This window comes from Drosophila grimshawi, unplaced genomic scaffold, assembly GCF_018153295.1.
Source record: "Drosophila grimshawi isolate 15287-2541.00 unplaced genomic scaffold, ASM1815329v1 contig_1367, whole genome shotgun sequence".
NCBI classification, from domain to species: Eukaryota; Metazoa; Arthropoda; class Insecta; order Diptera; family Drosophilidae; genus Drosophila; species Drosophila grimshawi.
Genome location: NW_025062889.1, coordinates 3,446,048 through 3,467,105, shown reverse-complemented (window position 1 = coordinate 3,467,105; position 21,058 = coordinate 3,446,048). Strand labels below are relative to the sequence as shown.

At 39.2% G+C, this 21,058-nt stretch overlaps 2 protein-coding genes across 2 annotated transcripts in view; both read left to right on the top strand.

Moving 5' to 3' along the window:
- The window catches only part of LOC6568933, a 55,012-nt gene extending 34,421 nt beyond the window's left edge, over positions 1-20,591 (top strand). The window contains exons 2-6 of the mRNA XM_032740960.2: positions 7,089-7,468; positions 7,551-7,772; positions 11,740-11,999; positions 19,453-19,911; positions 20,005-20,591. Coding sequence (XP_032596851.1) covers positions 7,089-7,468; positions 7,551-7,772; positions 11,740-11,999; positions 19,453-19,911; positions 20,005-20,023 — 1,340 coding nt within the window. The 3' untranslated portion in view covers positions 20,024-20,591. The remainder of the gene's footprint in view (positions 1-7,088; positions 7,469-7,550; positions 7,773-11,739; positions 12,000-19,452; positions 19,912-20,004) is intronic.
- Positions 14,944-16,598, top strand: LOC116805887 (vegetative cell wall protein gp1). Its single transcript, XM_032740961.2, has 2 exons — positions 14,944-15,068; positions 15,147-16,598. The coding sequence occupies exon 2, from the start codon at positions 15,458-15,460 to the stop codon at positions 16,448-16,450; it is 993 nt and encodes a 330-aa protein (XP_032596852.1). The 5' UTR covers positions 14,944-15,068; positions 15,147-15,457; the 3' UTR covers positions 16,451-16,598.
- Positions 20,592-21,058: the final 467 nt, after the last annotated feature.

Here is a 21,058-nt window from a genome sequence, read left to right as displayed (position 1 = left end):
GGCATATGCACCTAGAATAGGCCCAAATCACATGTGGGCCATAAGACAAATGGCAGCTGGGCACAAGGACAAAACAAGGCGGTTAGTTAGACAGTTAGATGGATAGTCGGATAGTTGGATGGATGGATAGATGGATGGATGGATGGTTGGCTGGTTGGTTGGTTGGTTGGACAAAAGGGGGCTTAGTCAACCCTCATTTGTCACACGATTTTATAAACTGCAAATCCAAGACAGAAGCCTGTTTATGCTGCTTGTTGTTATTATTGTTGTTGTTCTTGCCTTGTTATGTTGCTGGTCAATATCGTTTGTAATCCCTTTGAGCCTTTGAGCCACACACACACACACACACAATTGACGATAACTGAAGTGACAACTCTAATGCCAGCCTGTTTGTTTGCCTACATAATTGCCCCAGTTGATGGCTTTTTGGGATTGTGGCTGGGGCGTCTCATTTGCCTAAATGCCGCATTGTTGGTCTTAGCTTTTAGTGCACGGGCCTAAGCCTGACATGTTCTCAAATGCCTGCGTTGTTAGCTTCACACACATTAATTATAAAAGTCGTTTGGGCCACCCAAGCTCAAAAACCAAAGCCACAAAACTGCATTTTGTTGCCATTTGGCCAAAAAACACGGGTTGCATAAGTTATTTGCCCAACTCTAGCTGCTGTGGCTCATTAAAATAATGGCCAGATTTTATTCGGCTAGCTAACTAGGCTTGTACTGCGGTTAAACCTATGTTTAACTTGCCTGTCAATTTCCACTATCCGAAAAAAATAAAGGCAACAAGCTGACTATAAAACAAAGCTGAGCTAAAGTGTAAGGCAAACGAAAGTCATGCATTGTTATATAAGCCCCCAACTACAGAAGTAGCAGCGACTACGAGAGACATAAAACTGGGTTACGATATCACAAATGTCATCAAGTTGACACTTTATCAGTGGCACAATGCTGCCACAGTTCGTGTCACTGCAGAAATGTTACTGCAAATATGACTCGAAATTACTATTAACGGGCTGTGTGCAAAGAACAACCCACCCACGCCCATCAAGCTGACCCCTCTGACGCCCCCTCTGCTGTCTACACTATGCTTGCTTTATTGAGCACATGAAAATTTTAACATATATTTGCATACCCTGCAGTTGTAAGAGACGGTATGGCAAAGGAGTATGCATATTTGTGGCAGGTTATTTGAAAGGAACGGAGTGAGTATATATCTTATATATATGCAGAAAGGAATAAGATGTTTAATAAAGTGAGAATAGACTGATTGAATTACGAATATTCTTCAAATAATTGTAGTCAATCAATCCAATCTTTAACTTAACTTACTTTTATTCGTATTTGTTTTAGAAGTTCTAAATGTTGTCCAAGTTTTAGTTGTCATATTAATCACAGTCTTTCTATAGCTCTTTAGTTGAAGTCCCACTGTTAAGGAAATAAATGGCTTACAGGGCATTAAACAGTTGAATATTTTGGCATAGAGCACTCTTTACATATCTGGTATTTAGATATTTTGCATATGTGGCGTATGCGTAAAGCACACATAGGTCCTCTGAAGCTCGACTCTCGGCTGCACACACGCACTCGCACACACAATGCTAGGGTTCTTGACATCTATCAGAGGCGAGCGAAAATAAAAGGCGAGAGAATGCAATGGCGATAGAGTGTGCGAGCGAGAACAAGAACTAAAGTCTCGTACATATATGTGACAATGTCGCAGATTTTCAAATGCAGCGCACGAGTTTTGCATATCAAATGCCAGCTGCAAGGACTTCTGATTGTGTGTTTCTGCTGCTGACTTACTCAGTCGGCCTGCCATTCCATTTCTCTCTCTCTCTCACTCATTCTGTCCCTCTCCTTCCCGCTCTTTGTGTGCGTGTTTCGCATTCATTCTAAGCTTTCAAAATTTAATTTGCTGCTTAAATTGGTTTGCTGAGCTCCGTGCTGCATTTTGTAGTTGGCATACATTACGCATACGCATCGTTGCCCAATGAAATTAGCAAAATGTTAATATTTATATAACCCAAAAAAAAAGAGAGAAATGTATATTTGATATTTGCACCGTGTGTGTTCATATCTCTAACAACTGTTGTTTGTTGTTTGTGCCAACTATTCAACATGCCATAAAAATGTATGCATAAAAGTGAATACTTAAAATTCATATATCAAGCATACGCCAGGTGTGCACACACATTACTGTTTGTAATATATTTATAGCGTGCCGCTCAGATTTCAGCTGTGTCTGTCCGTGTATTTCTTTGTGTGTGTGAGCTGAAAGCCAATTAAAATTGACATACATAATTAAGTGGAACTGCGGCGTGAGTGCCAAAGGAGTTCAAATATATTGAGTGGGGCAGGTGAATTGAATTTTTAATTAGCATCGAATTGAATTTATTACTAATTTCGCATTGTGTCTCGCACAGCTAAACTAATTAGCATTTGGGCGTTTTATTGATTGTCGACTGACCCAATTTAAATAATTAGTTAGTCAATAATTAAAGTGTTTAATTTTTTGTTATTTACAGAATGTACGCAATGTCATGTTAACATTTTATATATTGAATTTCGTTGAATTTATTTCAAACTTTAAAGCAATTAATTAATTGCATTTTTCTCTGCATTATTAATCTTGCAATTCAAGAGTCCGCATTTAATGGTCTATAATTGAATTGTGTAGTTGTCTCTTGCATTTTTAACGAGCAGACTGAAATTTATTAGTTTAAATTATTACTTACGTGGTCTCAATATAATCGTATTAAAATATTTATTGCAATTTCCTTTAGCATTTGCTCATATGCTTTGAGATTAAATGTGGCCTGAAAGTATATTATGACAAATTTGAATATATTTCTCTGTCACCTGAGTTTTGCATTTTCTATAAATAATATTTTGCGTTCAGTGCAAAGTGAATATTGTATTTCATGGCCAACAGCTGCTTAAAGAAGAACAAATCATTAAAGCACTGTCAAAATAAACTGTATTGCATATATATTCGTATATATCTATATAGAATAATTATCTTTGCTGACATTTCGAACATTTGCCTGCTGACAACACATGTAATGTAATGGAATTCATCTTTGAGCAGCTTCAAAAATGCCTTTAGTTTTATTTTACACTTGGTGCCTGGTTAAGCTTTTGAAACAAATTTATTGCCTATAATTAAAAGATTAAAAAAAAAAAGAAAACAAAAATGAACTGAGCAAATATATATCATAGCAATTTTTGCGGAAACTGTTGGAAATCGAGCATGACAAGCGAGGCAAAAATAAAAATTAAACAAAAAATTTCATTTATTTTTGCACAGTTTAAAATGAAATTGGATGAAAATGCTGATGATGATGATGCTGCTGCTGCTGCCCAATGTGTGTCAGCTGTGCATCAACGTTTTTCAGCCGAACTGACCAAATGTGTGTCATATAAATACACACACACGCACATATATATAGTATATATAGTCGCACGTTTATTAATACCTGACTTTCAGGCGTGCTAAAAAGTCGCAGCCTCCAACGATATTTCGTTGCCATTCAAATGCTCATTTCGCTCGCCGCTGACGCAGCGAAACTGTCTCGGATGAGTCATGATTTAGGGCATTACTAGAGAAAATCACTTTTAGATTTGTTCAAACTAAACAAAACATTTATTTTCTAATTTTTCACAGCAAAACGAAGAGCTGAAAACAATTCAACTTATGAGTCGAGTAACTAAAATTTATGACTTATTGATAATTGGGCAGCCAAATTTTAATTTATGGCTTTACTTATACTAAGGAACATAAGAATCCATTGAACATTATTAATTTATTTGGGTTAATATATATAGATATTTATAGTATTTAGCACTTAAACATAACTTGGTTGACAAAGTTTATTAAGTTTATTTAAAAATATACCATAAGAAAAGTTCAATTGTTTAAAAAGATCTTATCACAAGTATTTATTGAACAACCCACTCGCAAACTGTTTGGCTCTGCGCCACATTGCACTCGCATTTTACGACTATTTATTTCCCTTTGTTTCCCCCTTTTTTTGTTGCCAATTTAGCAGTTTTGTATTAATTCGTGGCTATTACCGATTTTCAATTATGATATGGCAATGCGGCGGCTGTGATTCGGTTTTCTGTACGTTAAACTCACCTTGCCTTGTTTTACTCCAGCACAATGCGGCGTATGCGCAATATAGTTTTCATAGCCTTGGAGGGGGGTCAAAGTGTAATTTATGGGGCATACGTGGCGTGCATTTATTACGTGGCCATCGGAGGAGCAGCAGCAGCAGGAGCAGCAGCAGTCGTGTCAGGTTTTGGCTTTTAATGTGCATAATTAAGCATTAATTACACTCACGTCTCTCACTCACCCTCTCCCTCTCCCTCTCCCTCTCTCTCTTCCTCTCTCTCTTACTCTTGTTGCCCTTTGCATTGTTTGTTTTTACAGCTCACATTTATCTCTCTCCCAGACGGCAGAGATCCACATTCTGTCCCTCTCTCTCGCTCTTTCTGACTGTCTGTCTCTGTGGTAAAATAAACGATGACCATTTGACCACTGGCTGCCACCACCTCCTCCGTTTCGTCACGGACCGCCCTTGCCACATTGGCAAACCATTTGCACAATTTAAGCATTTAATTGCAAATTTATTATGCTTATTTTGTGGGTAACACAATGACCATCCCGTAATTGATTGAGCTGTTGCCCATATTGGCCCGAAAGCGAAAGTGGCCATAAGCTCCAAACTCCCATAGCTCATTTAGCCCAGTTAGGAAATAAGCCACAGATGTGCAGCTATCATAATGAACTATTGACCTTCATTCACTTGTCGCATGTTGCAGATATTATTTAGTAATAACGAAAATAACTAAATCATGAAAAACTGCATCATTTCGAAATGGGGCCAATGATAACAGACAGTTGACAGGCAGAGTCAACTGCCAACTTCAACTCAGTTTGAGAATTACAACCAGCAAAATAATCATAAAACAAGTGATAGTAATAATAATTGTTGCCTTTTTGTTAATGCAAAAAAAGGGAAACTAAAATCTGAAAAGCAGATCGACGATTTGAAAACTGTCTTTGAAATTCAGCAAATTATAGTATATTTGTTGGAAATTCTGATAGTGACAAAAAAATCTACCAAAAGATTATTATATGCTTTTTTATTGAATGCTTTCAATAGAATTGTAAAACAAATTTTCTTTTATATCAGTTTTATAGATATAATTTTTGCATTTGAATGCTTTTTTAAATTTGTGTTTTTTCTGTATTTATCTTTTACTTTCCAGTTGCTTCACGTCTGACCATCACTGATTGCGTATCTTTTCTTATTTCTTGTCTTGGACGCAATAGCTTTGTTTTTCTTTCTCCATATTTCTGTGACTCTCGTTTTTTTGTGTTTACTTTTCATTCGCTTTGAAACAAAAAGTCATTTGCAGTGTTCATTGCCCACAAGTAATTTAAAATGTTGCGCTCCAATTCGCCTTTAGGCAGTGCGATGTCTTTTTTATTTGTCCGTCTTATTTGACTTGACGAAATTGTCACACGCTGCCGCAGTTCCCCTGCTGCCATCCCCTGCTGCCGCTCGACCACGCCCCCATCTATCATTTTCGCTGCAGCGCCTTTGAAGTTATATCCGCCTGATTCTGCCTCAGATGCTGCTGCTGCTGCGGTTTTCTGTCTGTTTTCATCTACGTTTTCTGACTCGTCTTTTGCAGCACTCGGCCCCCATCTGTCTCGCTCCCTCTCTCTGTCTCATATTGCTATCTCTGTCTATCTTGTTGCTCTGCTGTCTTTAGGCTTTTATTTGTATTCAATTAACATTGCAACATGCCACTTGTGCCACTTTTTTTTTTGTTTCTGTGCCTTGTTCTGTTTCCTTTTTGTTTTTTGTCTTCTTTGAGATATTTCTTTGCTTTTTTCAATGGCTCCCGCAGTGTGTCAGCTTATTTATTAGTTTTGTTCTCTCTTTCTAAATCTCTCTCTCCCTCCCTCTATATCTCTCTCTCTCTATCTCTCTTACTTATTTTTAATTTACAAGTTTTTTTTTCTGTGCTGTGCTTTGACAACACCCCCTGAACGAACTAATGAAAGCCTCGACTACAAAGCATATTTTTGCCTTTTCAACTTTTGCGCTTTTGTGCAATGCCGCCAGCTAGTTGAGGGGGCGTGTGAGGGGGGAGGTGTGGTTGTGTATTAGGGGAAGCACTGTGTGACCAACAACCTGTTTTGAAAGTGTGTCAAATGCAATATTATTATTTATGCTTTGCTTCTCAACATTTTCTTTTTTTGCTATTTTGCCTTGCACTTTGTGTAATTGACAAGTTTGTTGCATACTTTTGGTTCGCTTGCCAATAATCGGAAATGACGGTCTGTTGGGACTTTGGCTTTGGCTCTGCTCAAACTTTTGCCATGGACTGCTGTCTTGCCAGAAATGCAATTGAGATTAAGAGAAGTTGACGGCTTTTGCATAAGCCATAAACAAAATGGTATGCTTCTGGCTTTAATTAAATAGAGCACAGCTCAAGTTTTTTGCTTAAAACATGAGAAACTCTGCAAACATTTGCGAATGCACAACTTAATAGAAAGTGAGCAAAGAAAAATATATATAAATAATTATAAAACTTCTGATGACAAGTTGTTCTGCAGGTTTTTTATTTGGAAAGTTAGATATTTCTGGATTGAGTTAGAAAATGATGATGTATTATATAGTTGATGTTATAGCATAACATAAGAATCTTATAATTGCAACTTAATGCAGTTGCAACACCTGAGCTTGCATTTTGTTAATGACTCGCTCAAAATAGTATCACGTTGCACACACATAACTGAAGGTACACAGATCCCTTCTAAGGCAATTAAAAGCGCAATCAGCGCCACATTGCGTATACTAAATGTGATATTTACGCTGTCAGCAAATGAAAACAGCTGCCGGCAGCAGCCGTTGAGTGTTTGCCAGCGAGCCGGCCCGGCGGAAACTGCAAATGTTTGCACGATTTGCAGCAATTGTTTCTCTCAACTTTTATTTTAGTTTTTTGTTAAAGCTCATTAAATGTAAATAACTTACTCAGATTGCTTTCTCTCTCGCTCTCTCTTCCGCGCAGGTCGCACACACAATGCGAACTATGCACTCTATCACATTGGACAGCCGGCAACGGCTGGCGTCAAACAGTTTGCCGAAACGGGTAAAACAGATCTGCTGGACAGCAATGCCGGTGAACAGCAGCAACAGCAAATGCAGGCACAAAAATCAAATATGGTAACTGGATCAGGAGTTGGAGTTGGAGCTGGACTGGCAGCAGGTGCAGCAACTGCCACAATGAGTGAACGCAGCGTATTTGATGAGTTTAGTCTGCCGGCAATACAGCTGGGCGAGGGGAGGAGCGAGGCAAAAGTGTTTGTCGACAGCAATCACAGTTTGGTATCGCTAATGACGCGCATTGTGCCATCGCCGGATTGGTTCGTAGGCGTCGATTCGTTCGAGGTAAGCATTTATTCAAGTCAACTCGAACTCCAAATCAAATCACAAATCATTGAAAACGTTGCATTTCTGCTTTTCTTTATAGCTGTGCGTGGGTGGATCATGGATTGATACGGTGACCGTTGAATTGGACCCATTGGATGCTGGCACCGACAATGGCTTCACCTTTACCGCACCCAATTGGCCAACAGCGCCGCAGGGTGTCATCTATCGCATCACCTCGAGATATCCGGCACATCCTGCCGGCAGTTTCTATTATCCAAAGAGCAAGCGTTTGCCGCCCATTGCCACATTTCAGTTTATCAAGGTAAGCGTGAACAGCTACTCCAAATGCTCTTGAAAAATAACAAAAAGAAAATAAAAAAATAACAACTTAAACAAGTTAATTAACTGCAAATTAGCAGTCAAAATGTTGCCACCGTTTACAGTCCTAATGACTTTTCATTTGCGAGAATCCCTACTACTTGCCCCACACTTGAAACCCATTCCGAAAAAAATCAAAGTGCTAATGAGCCATTAGCATTACAATGGCGTCAAACATGTGTAACAGCATTGCGTGTGTATAAGTATGTGTGTGTGTGTGTGTCTGTATGTGTGCGGAATGTGTGCTGCGTGTGTGTGTGTGGTTGTGGGTGTGTTCCGTGGGTAAAAAGCATATTCCTGTGGCTGCGTGTTAATGCGCTTGATAAATCAGCTGCCTCCGCCACACAGCTGACACACACACAGAAATAAAGGAACCCGCGAGCACAAAAAAGTTTTTTGTTAAAAAAAAGCAGCGGTGGAAAAAATAATGTTAATTACATTAAAATTAAATGCATGCTGTTGAGTTGTGAGAATCCAACGGAAAATAACATGTAATTCTTATGAATATTTTGTTGGCATCATTAGCATGTTGGGGTAAACAGATGTGAGTTTCAGACAAGGCCAAAACTGTTTAGCTGTAATACCTCTACTAATATATTATATGTATATATAACAGCGGTCGTTATTTGGAATTTATTATTATTATTACTATGCGGTCAAAGAGGTTCTCAACTTCGAACAGCTTAAAACAAAATCGAAATCAATTTATTGTTTCATGCTCGTAAATCTCAGTTTCAAACAAATAAAGCAGTTTTCGTAGCTTTATGAGGATGTTCTGGCAACCATTGCGAATTATATGAATTTTATAAGTTGGGAAAGATGGAAATGGTGAAAACGCATGAAAATCAAAGCTGCTGTAAAGTTAAGAACACAAAAGAGCAATTTCAAATTCATTTTAATTATGGATACATAAGGAACAGAAAATTATGGAAAAATTGTAAATGGAATTTGGTTTTTACATTAAAAGCAGAATAAACAGACTCTAACCAATAAACAGACTCTAACCAAATGGGAACATATATTCTTGAACTTTTCAAAACTTATAAATAGTAACAGACCCTTATGAGCAGCACTTCATTATTGCTATTACAATCATACATTTATTCGAATAGTTCTTATTGCCCCCCAATCAATTTCATTATCCATAACAATTGCCAAGTTTCTCTTGGTGATTAGATAAATTCTGTCGGTCCCCGAAGTGCTCGTCAATTAAAGGTTACACTTGGATTCAATAAATTATTTCTAAATCGCCATTACCTTATCTAACTTACATAATCTTTGTTTCCTCCCCACCACCCATGAAAGAGACCTGTTTTAGTCATTGCAGTTGTGGGGGTGGAGGGCAAGTTGAAGTGGAAGTGGAAGGCAGGGACCTTAATAAGCGGCAATCCATTAGCTGCCACAAATCGTGAAACGTGAACGTGAACCATTTGCAGCACAATGCTAATGCAAAATTTGCTACGGCCTTACCAGAATAGAAGAAAATCCCTCAATGCGAGCAGAAGAAGCAGAGGCAGTTGGTACTAAAACCGCCCACACACACAAACACTCACACACACACAAGCATACTCGCACACACACAAACACACTCGCACACCCACACACACACACACCCATGAATGCGGAGAGAAAGGCAATTCAGGCATTGTAATTATATTGCTGGACGTAGGATGTTACAGAAAGTGCGGCACTTACAACTCACAATGCATATAGAGGACCAGAGACCCCAGTATAACCCCTCCCCCGCCCCCTCCCTCTGTACCAACCCCGTCGTGGGGGTAGCCTTGTAGTCGTCGTAGCCGCTCATCAAAATTGCTTTTATGTGCGGCCGAAAGACGCACATAAAATTTACGCCCAACGTTGTTGCTGCTGCTGCTGGCAGATGTTTCGACTACGTTTGCATAGTTTACTTGCCCGGACTGCGGGGCAGGAGTGCGTGTGGGGGGCTGAGCTTTTGGTGTGGGCGTGGCAGTAACTCGGTACGTGTGGTCATTATTCTTTATTTGTTGGCCAGCTCCCTGGCCAGCGGCTCCTCCTGTTCGTCCTGTTGCGGTGGTTGTTGCTGCTGCTCTAGCTCTCGTTGTTGTCGTCATTGTCGTTGTCGTTGTTATTGTAACGCCTTTTTGACACTACTAATTCTAGTTTTATTTTGTATGGCAGGCAGCAGGCGTGGCAATTGTGGGAAGGGAAGGCCTAAAAGTGTCTACTCCTTTGAATGCTCTTACCTCGAGTATATAGAATTTGGGAAGTGTTGAAAATACAGGAAAATGTTTATTCTCTTATTTTATTCATTTATTTATTCAATAAAAGGTTAAAATAACACTTAAAATTTCACATGAAAGTAAAAGATAAAATAAAGTATATATTAAATAATCTGTGAAGTGAAGGAAAAAACAACTTAAATAGACCCTAACCAAATGGACACTTAAATGCTTTATCTAAATGACTTTTATACATTTATTTTTACAATTTTCTTATTCAATCAAATTTGTAACTGTAGAGTACTCAAATTTCTTTATGTTTGAGAGAAGTGTTTATTTTTATTCTGTTTATATTTGGCTACTTTTGTTTATGGCCAACGAAATGGAAAGTTATTTACTGACGAGAATGGACGTCTGCTTCATTTTATGACCAAGACATGTGGACCCGGCCAACTACTAAATATGCAGACACACACACACACACACACACACCCGCACACTCTCCGCTGTTCGTTGTAATTATGTGTTGATTTGGTTGAGCATTAAATTCTTAAATTTGTAGAAATGCTGAAGAGGAATGCCTGAAATGTGAAATCTCGGATTGGAATGGAATGTGTGAGAAACATAGGGAGAGAGAGAGAGAGAGAGGGAGAGAGAGAGAGGGAGAGAGAGAGAGGGAGACTAACAGACAGAGACACATAGACGGAGACACTAAGCTGTAGCCTGTGGATTTAGATCTAGGTCTGTTTTTGTAATCCACCAGGAATTTCACAGCTATGCGGATTATATGTGTGTTTGCTTGTGTCTCTTACCGTGTGTGTGTGTGTGAGTGCTTTAATGCCACAAAGCAAGCAAGTCGGCGCTGTCGACGCATTTGCGAAAGGTAGCCCCTGATAAGCTGCTGCTGCTGCTGCTGCGGGCTCCAAAGTGTGGCGCCACCACCAACAACAACAACAACAACAGCAGCAATGTGTGGCAATAACAATGCGAGTGGCGCTCGCTTTATAGAAAATGACAGCCAGTCCCAAACAAATAAATTAAAATGCGCGACAGCGTGCTCGAAACAAAAAAGTTTTTTTGGACTGCCCGTGTTCCTAGTCACCGCTGTCACGAGAGACTATATATATATATATATATATATATATATATTAGCTATAGCTACCCCTGCTAACTACACCTAGCTAACCCTCCGCACATCCCGCACACACCTGGCGTATGGTCGTCCCTCGCTTGTGTGTGTCTGTGTCAATATTTGCCACAAATTGAAATTAGCAGCGCGTTAGGCGCACCTGTACTCACACTCGAATACACTGTTCAAAATATGTGATTCTTATTTAACTCATTCAGTTAGTAAAATGGTAAACACTTCTTGCATTTCAATTGCAGTAAATTCTGATATTTTTACATATTTATTAATCTGATGCTTTTTCCAGTTTTTAGTTTCAATTGAGTTTGATTTGATTGCCCAATTTCGGAGAGTGTACAGACTGACTAACGTATGCTTGCAGCTACTCATGCATCTGTGTTCAGTGTTTAACTGGCGGCACTCGCTTTTGCTCATGCAGGGCACATAATCCGCGTAAATTAATATGCTGCACACACACAGACACACATTGTGTTCCAGGTGTGCGTGCGTGTGTGTTTAACATTTGCTTTTGCTTCGTTGGATAATCAACATATTCCCATGTTCCATTTGCCATTTATTTGCAGCTGAAGGAGTACGAGCTGAGCGAGGTATTCAACATTGCCGAGGATGATCGCAAATATGAAACGGTGCAGACACAAACCCACCTGGATGCCGAGCACAATCACGTCGAGATGAACAACGAGCTATCCGCGAGCATTGAGAGGGAGCGGCAACGGGAGAGGGAGCGACAGGAGCAGCAGACACCGCAACAGATGCAGCTGCAACAGTTTAATGATGAGAGGCAACGCATTCGCTCCCAGCTGCTGGCCAAAATGAATCCCAAGTGAGTACAAGCAACAGCAACAGCAATAGCAATATTTCTTATTTAACATTTATATTAAATCTTCTCAGAATTGATGTGGAATTTTTGAGAATGCAATGAAGTTATTGGAAATTTACTAACTATTTTTAATCGGCTTAAATTCTTTTGAATATTTGAACAGTATTGGTAGCATAGATAGATATATTTCTTAAAATGGTTTGAAATAATAAAATAAAATTAAGAAATTTGCCGATATTATTATGATTCTTTAGTAAAATGATAAAAGCAAGCAGTTTAAGCAGAAAATTCTTTGTCTTCCAATTTTTTTAGCTTTTTATAATGTGCTCATTTTGTTCTAGAAGAAATTTGATTAGAAAGTTATACACATTATATCGAAATACGAAAGTTGTTCCCCACTTTCTCATTAAATCAAATCAATAAGCCAATCAATAATGCTGATAATACTTAGGCTTTTAACTGAGCTAAGCGTTAATCAATCACAATTTTCCCTAAAAATAATATTGACCTTCAAATGTATAAATAGTTCAAAAGCTTAATTTTACACATGGCCAAGTACAAAATAATTACAGCAGGTCAAATATAGGCAAGTGATTAATGAACAAACACGATATAAAAAGAACACATGATGACAAGGCAAATAAACAAAAGAACCTACTCGACGTATACGTAATGTGAAGTTCCCCCACCGAGTAAAGCCCCAACTAAGACGATGTAATTTCTTAGTTATTTGACAGAGCTTAACATATTAAATATAAATCTTAGTATTTGTCTATATATATAAAGCATTAAGTTTTGTTGGCCCACTTAACGTATGCGCAATATGAAGACGACATGCAGTTTTACGACTAGAAATCTATCTGCATATCCTTGCCAATGGCAGCAAAACATCAATTGCTCCCCGCCCCATACCCACTCATACACAAACACACCCACACACAAACTTAGCATATGCGGCAGGTGTGTTTTTTCTGCCTCGACGTGGCAAACTACTTGCAACACATCTAAAACAGCTGAGAGGCAAAAAACAAAGGCAACAACATATAAAACCTGTTCTGGCACACTTCAAGTCACATTACACCCTTCTCACACAAACAGGAGGGTGTGAGAAAGAGTGGGGGGGGGGCGGATGTGGCATGGGTGTGGGTAGCGTGTTAAAACGCCTGAGACACCGACTGAGATGTTGGCACGTAACTGGGCTAATGCTGCAACTTTAAAGAGCATGCCACACAACGCAACTAAAACAATTCTGGAACGGGTTGAAGTTGAAATACTCTAACAAAACGGAGTTCTACTATTAAAAAATGCATTTATTTTCAAATTAGAGAACATCTTCTAGTTAATTAGCAACTACAACTTAATTGTTGAGAGATTGTTGATAAAGGTGATATAAGAAGTAGTTTGATGTTGAATTTGTATAAGCATTAAACATTTCATCTTTCTACGTAGTCTAATATTGAAAACTGATTTCAAAAGAGTACGGATCAAATTAAAAACCAAAGCAGGAGAAATTTCTTGAGAAAGGGATATACATATCGTGGCAGTTCCATTAATGTCTTATACATCTTACGACAAAACCAAACTACCCTCAAAAAATGAGGTATATTTGTGTGAAAGGCAACGCAAAAGGAAAACCTTAAGAACTGAAATCCAACTTGAGCAACTCGAGCAAAGTCGGTTCAGTGTCCTCGACGTGCAGGATCCGAACACAAAACTACAACTAATCCAGTGTCACGCCCACTTTGATGTTGTTGTTGTTGTTGTTGGGACTGGAGCTGCTCCTGCTGCTGCTTCAAAAACGGATTTTTGGCAGCATTGGCACTGGTAACCTGCATATTTAATGACAAGCCCCAAGACCATTCCAAACTCAAACCCAAGCCCAGATCCTGGGCAGGCTGTAAGTCGTCGCGTACGTGTTCGAGTGCCAAAAACAAATATTGAACAGAGAGAATGGGAAAGAAAAAACCTCTGCCAGAGCAACGGCGTGGGCGTGGAAACGCCTTGAAAACAGCGTTATTGGCAAGCTGACAGCACAGTCCAACAGCAATGCCAACAAATGTCGTGCTTCTAAAGACTGTCTAATTACTCCGAATCTTATGGTATCTTATCAATGCCGCCAAGCTTAACTCACATTACTATAAAACCAAACAACACACTAAACACTCACAACACACTTGTGTTAAGTTCTGCCTCGATAACTACTGGCTGCCATGAACAACGCGAGCCTCCAGCGGCAACAATACTTGCAGCAAATAACATCTAGAGAACCGGCGATTGTTGCAACAGCAATCGCAGCAGCAAATAACTGAGCAGAGAAACCCTAAAACACCAGTGTGCAACAATTAATAAATTTATAAAATATTTGTAGTGCAACAGCCAAGAACCACAACCAAAAGTGGTAACGAAACAATGCCAAAACAGACAACCAATAAGTCGACAGACAAAGGCAAGGAAATTAAAGACATAGATACCCCAAAATGAAAGCAGAAAAACAAAGAAATTTAATAAATGTAGTACTGAAATCGAACAAAAAAAGGTAATAGCAGGAATATTATTTTTTGGCACCTAATTTAAATACTTTAAACAATTTTGATAACTATATAATAATAATAGATTATGACTCAATAATTCATGCGTTAATAAACAAATCAAAACAAATCACAAGATAAAAATTTAAAAATGTCAAATGCCATATCTTATAAACTGTGAACGTGCCATGAACTTTGTATTTACCTTAGAATTGCAAGAACACAGTAAATAAAAACCATGACGACATTAAGTTATCAATTACTTTACTCGAATAGTCAAAAGTCAAAAGCTAACAAATGAGCCCAAAACATATGGTCAGCTTTGATCTATCTATTACTATCTTATCAGTATTTACCTTGTTGGTTAAATGCACACGGTCCTGACTTATAAAAGTTGAGCAAATCAGAGAAATGGCCAACAGTTGAGTTACCTGCGTCCGCAAATAACAAACAAATATGAACGCGGGAACATTTTGCATCATTGCAGCAAGTGCAACTGATGCACAAAGAAAGCAAAACAAACAAACAAAACAACGGAAGCGAAGTAAGCGAATCAAACCAATCAGATCAGATAAAATTGGAGGTTGTAATAATGCTTAATGAAAACTAATGTATTTTCTAGAGCCAAGCAAGCAGAAAGCCATAAAGCAAGAAACCAAAGTTGGGGAGCAGTCAACAGAACAAGAACAGGAACCACAAAAATCGAATGCCAAGTCGAATAGTTGCCAAATGAGTTAACAAACATTTTTGGCAGCTATCTTATCAGTTTTATCAGAGACTAGCATATATTCGTAAGGATTTGTTGTATGAAAATATATTTGCTATGACATAAACACTTGGACTATAAATTGGCTGGGTCGGGACTGTAAACTTTCAGTTAACAATCAGAACGAAAACGCAACGGAACCAAACGAAAAAAAAAAAAAACTTAGAATGGCAACAACAATCGAGGAAATTAGCACAAGTGAATCGATAAATAATGGGATAATAAGCGAAACGATTGAAATAACAACAATTGAGACAACGCCAACGGCAGCAAAACGTGAACATCATCATCATCATCATCATCATAAGCATCATCACAAAGATCCTCAATCTCAGAGGCCAACAACTTTAACTATCACGGATATCAGCGATGATGGCTTGGATATTATTGAGATTGTATCCGATGAAAGCGAACCCCGTCATCATCGTAAGCATCATCATCGTCATCATCATCGTTCGAACAACAAACAGCAAGCACCAGAGATACCACCACCACTGCCCAGCTCAACACCACCTTATCTGACGCCCACTGAGGAAGTTGTTTGGCTAACGGACTTGGATGCACCAGCAGAGCCAACGGCGCCATTGCCACCACCCTCACCCACCAGCTCAGAATGCAGTCAGATAACCTTACAAGCAATCGAAACAGCAACTGCGGCACTCATCATAGATAGCCAATTGCAGACTATGCCATCTACACCACCTCCAGCACCTGTACCACCTCCAGCACCTGTACCACCTCCAGCCCCTGTGCCACCTCCAGCACCTGTGCCACCTCCAGCACCTGTACCACCTCCAGCATCTACGCCATCTCCAGCACCTGCACCTGTACTCATCGAGGAGATTGTATTGCAAACAGATTTGCAGATGCCAGCACAGAATTCAGTGAATCCGCTGCCAACAGTTCAACAACAAACAACACCCAGTTCAAGAGCAGCAACTGAAAATGTAAGCACCGTAACCGAAACGGAGATCATCATTGAGGAACAGCCGCTGCCTGCTGTTGCACCTGCAACGCCAGCACCACCACTGGTGCTGGTGGGGATGGTAAGCGAGGACAACAACGATATGCGCCGCAGCACCTACAGAGTCAGCACAGATTTGTCTGCCACACCACAACAGCAGCAGCCTTCAAAACGTTGCTGCTGCATCATTGCCTAAGATACTTGGAGTACTGCTTTAAGATTCTAAATTGGTCAGTTTATAGCTGCAATTTAGCTATATTTAATAATAAATAATAGTATTATTAAGGTTGAATACTAATTTCGAACGACTTGAGACTCTCAATAAATAATTCACTTAATTTAACAGAAAATTCGAAGATTTGATTACTTAACATAATGTTAAATGCTTAACAGAATGTTAGATGTTTACATCAGATTAGATCACTGTCAGATAACATTTGGCTGCTTAACAGAGTTGCCACCTGTTGAAAGACATATGAAAATTCGAATATTATTATAATGTTATGTGACATTTGTGTGTGTGTGTTTGTTGTGTGTGTATGTGTGTGTGTTGGTTGTAAACATTCCTCGCGCTATCAACACGCACAGTCATCGCTCGAGATCGATGACAAAGCTTGCCTTATCTATGCGCATGTGAAGTTAAGCCGCCTTTCGTCGCCATCTTATCTAATCATTGGTGGCAAGACGGAACAAAATCACCGCTCGTTGACAAAATCGTAATTGATTATTAATTAGATCTATGGTGGGCCACTCGAGCTGCCACCGGGCAACTGCTCAAAGTGAATAAAACACTTTTGATGGCATTCAGTCAGCGGTCAGCGGTCAACGGTCAACCGTCGCTGAACTAACCACGATTTCATCGATTTAGTGTGCGAGATGCCGCCGCCAGGACGCGCCTTTGGACCCGGACCGGCACGTTGCGGCGGTGGCTATGGTCCGCCACCGCCCGGACCCGGATATCGTCCCGGACCACCACGCACCAATGTCAATGTGGATGTTAACATTGGCGCACGCCCCCCGCCCATTGGCGTTGGCATTGGCTTCGCGCCACCGCCAGTGATTATTGGCGGTCCGCCAGTTGTTATCGGTGCCCCAGCGCCGCCGCCAGTCATTGTCGAAACCTACGGGCCGCCACGCCCCGCTGTTGTGGGCGTACAACCACAGATGGCCACCGCCACTGTCTACACCCAGCCAGAAGTATGTTGTTGTGCCATTCAATAATGCCCCCAACACTTGTGCCCTGTGTGTGTGTGTATGTTAAGCTACAACTATATATATATCTTTATGAATATCTTTTGTATACATATGTGTCCTATATCTATTTCCTGTAACTTGTGACTGTGAATAAATTGTTAAGTTTTGTGAGCGCAAGTTTCTGAGCATTTAATTGGGCATATGAAAGTCAGCAAATTACTGCTCTTATCTATTTATTTATCGAGACTTATCAAAAGCACAACAAGAAAATTCCCCATAAAAAGAGCGCCTTCTGAATGAAAAACTAGTTATTTTTTATCCCTACAGCAATTACTCAGAACAGATAAGGAATTTGAGTAATAGCCTTAAGCAAGTAGCTGAAAAATAGTAAAAGTTCCATTCAAGGCAGAAATGCAGGGAATGTCTAAGCAAAAAGTAAACTAAGAGTTAAGCAAGGGAACTTTGTAGTTGAATATTTTTAATAAGATTAAGTGGGATTATCTTAAGTGTACATTTATGCCACATACGCAATATCAAATTCAACTCTTATGAATTATTATTGACAGGTTTGAAGTCGAGTAAAATGTCAAATGTGAAATAATATTTTTCATACTTTTAGCGGCCTCTCAAATTGCGCATAACAGTTAGAGTTTGATGCGCTCGCCTAACGGTAATTGCCATAAGTATGATTAACGCAAATTGTTGCTAATAACTGCCATTCAACACACTTACACACACACACATATATATACACTCACACACAAGTGTGTGTGTTTTTGTTGGCACAAATTTCTTACCCAAAAAAGAAAAAAAAAAATAGAAATGTTTGTAATTTCAATTTGGGGAATTTTGCTCATTACTTTTCGCAGGCAGCTGCGCCGCCTCTGGCAAATGTGTGTTGCTTTCCCATGTCTTTCCATGCATTTCCACGCTTTTTCCCGCCTTACGACAGTTGCGAGGCTTTTTGGGGCTTTCAAGCCTGTCCTGTCGACTCGTTCGACTCTTTAGTCTCATGTTTTTCAATATTTTCGCCAATTTACTTGGCATTATTCGGGGTGCTGCTTTGCCTCCGTTCTGTTCGCATACCCATTTCCCTACTGATTTCTCTTTTCATTATTATTTGCGCGATTTTGCACGGCATGTGTATGCAAATAAACGAAAAGTGCAGGAAACAAAACACGGAAGTCAGCCAGGAAGGAAGGAAGGAAGGAAACCAACGGCGGCACAGCAAATGTTGCTTCTGCCTCCGCCTCTGACTCTGCCGCTGAATCTCTCTCACTGGCCTGGTTTCCGTGTCCGCTGCTTTTTGGAAGCAGGCAACACAGACACAGACACACACCCAAACACACACACCCAAACACACACACAGACGCACACGTGAATCCACACAGGGAAAACTGCAAAAGGCAATTTAAATTGAAATTGTCTACAGTTGACGTGCTGAAATACGAAACGCGCTCAGCGCCAAGCGAAAACACCTTACAACATGGCGTATGTGTAATCTCTGTGTGGAATGTGTATATCTGTGTGTGTGTGTGTTGCGTGTGAGTATTTGTGTTAAGCAGTACAAAAACCGTGCTTGTAACGCAGCGTATTATGTTCGGAGCTGCTTAACAAAATCAAAAAGCAAATTGATTTGCCAGCAACTTATAAATTGTTAAATGAAATTCTTGCTTAATTTAAATATTGATCGAAGAATATGAGTAAAATGTAAGGGAATAAATTTATGTTGCAGAAGTAATTTGACAGAATTATGGCAATTGTATATTTTCAGCCATTTCAGTTAGAATTTAAACATGAATTTCAACAGAAATCAAAAGTTGACACGCTTCTTATGAGATTATAATTTAAACGTTAATTTCAAACCGGAATCAAAATTGCATTCATTTGGTTACAACTTCTTATTCGTTGAAAGCAATGCTGTCTCATTATCAAGAAGCAATTAGTGAATTGCATAACTGAATAATTATGTTTATTTAATATAATTAAATGTTGCACTTGCAGCTACAACAACAGTCAACAGCCGGGCGCTGTGAATGTGGTGCCCAAGAACGACAAGCATGCCCTGATGCAGAGCATTGCCAACAGCTATAGGCGCAACGATGCTGCTGCTACTGCTGCTGCCAATAATGTTAACAACAACAACAACAGCCACTCGTTAAAGGCCACATCCGCCTCAGAGTACTCTTCATTATCCGCATCTTCATCTGCATCTGCATCCGCATCGTCAGCGTCAACGCGACGTCGCAGTCCATTGGGATCGAAGCGGCGTCGCGACTGTCGCGTCAGCCACTGGTCCGAGTGGACGGCCTGCAGCAAGAGCTGTGGCATTGGTGAGATGCATCGATATCGCAAAGTCATCAAGCATGGCAAACGTGGAGGACGACCCTGTCCGGCGCTCCAGCAATCGAAGTGGTGCGGCACCGAGCGCAACTGTCACGGGCCGCAGACCTATTTTAATTGGTAAGTAGCCACCATTCGTATATATCCCAACCATTGACATTCCCCGTAACCGTATCAGATATGCATTTAATTTCTCAAATGATGACACTGCAGGTCCGATTCCGACACATGAACTACGCGCCATGCAACTGCACAGGCCATATAAATACAATTTTAATTTAAGTCATAAGAAAATGCTTCTTGTGTCGAGAGAGAGAGACAGAAAGAGAAGGAAAACAAATCAGCAACAACAACATAGAGAAAGAGTAAAAGAAAAACACACCCAGCCGGACAGACCAGACCAGGCAGGCCGAGTGCAACCCCCTCCCAGAGAACACCTGCTGAACGATTTTAATTTAAATTTAGTTTACGATACGAAATTGAAAATTCATTGAAAAAATAAAAATTAAAAAAATTCATGCACGCAAATGCAGATTTTCGACAAATATATAAAAAATAAAAATAAAAACAAAAAAAGAAAATTGCATATGAAACCGAAGACTACTGACAATATTTAAAACAAAATGGATTTAATGAAAAACATAGACACACACACACCCATACTAACACACAAACACACACACACATACATTTGGCTAAAGAATTCTATGCATATAATTTAAGTTCTTCAATTCTGTTGCTTAAGCCACATTTTTTTGTATAAATCAAGCAGAACTTTCATAATATGTGTCATATATTAAACATATATATATATATATATATAAATATATATAGAAGCAAATCCAAAGAAAAAAAAAACTTAAAACCCATAAAAAAGAAACAACTTAAAAGTAGACATTTAATTTTAAGATGCAAGTCGATAGCGAGAGTGGTTCAATAATTTGCGAGAAATTAAATCAATAAATGCAAGAGTAATAAATGTAATAATAATATTAGAAATTTAAAATAAAGCTACAATTTTAGATATTTCTAATATGTTCTTCTCATTTTTCGTTAGTTAACTATTTATTGAACCATTTTCGCATATCCGAAGTATATTAACTGAATCAAAGTAAAAACCAAAACCAAAAACAAAAACAAAGCGTGAACATTTGCGTAACCAAACAAGGTAAAAACAAAAACAAAAATTAAGCTAACATTAGATGTAAAACTAAGTTAATTAAACTTTACCACAATGCAATAAAGGGCAACAAAATAACACGAACAA

Bases quoted from the DNA above. Each gene is read 5' to 3' on its own strand.
- LOC116805887 (XM_032740961.2), top strand. From the start codon at position 15,458: ATGGCAACAACAATCGAGGAAATTAGCACAAGTGAATCGATAAATAAT.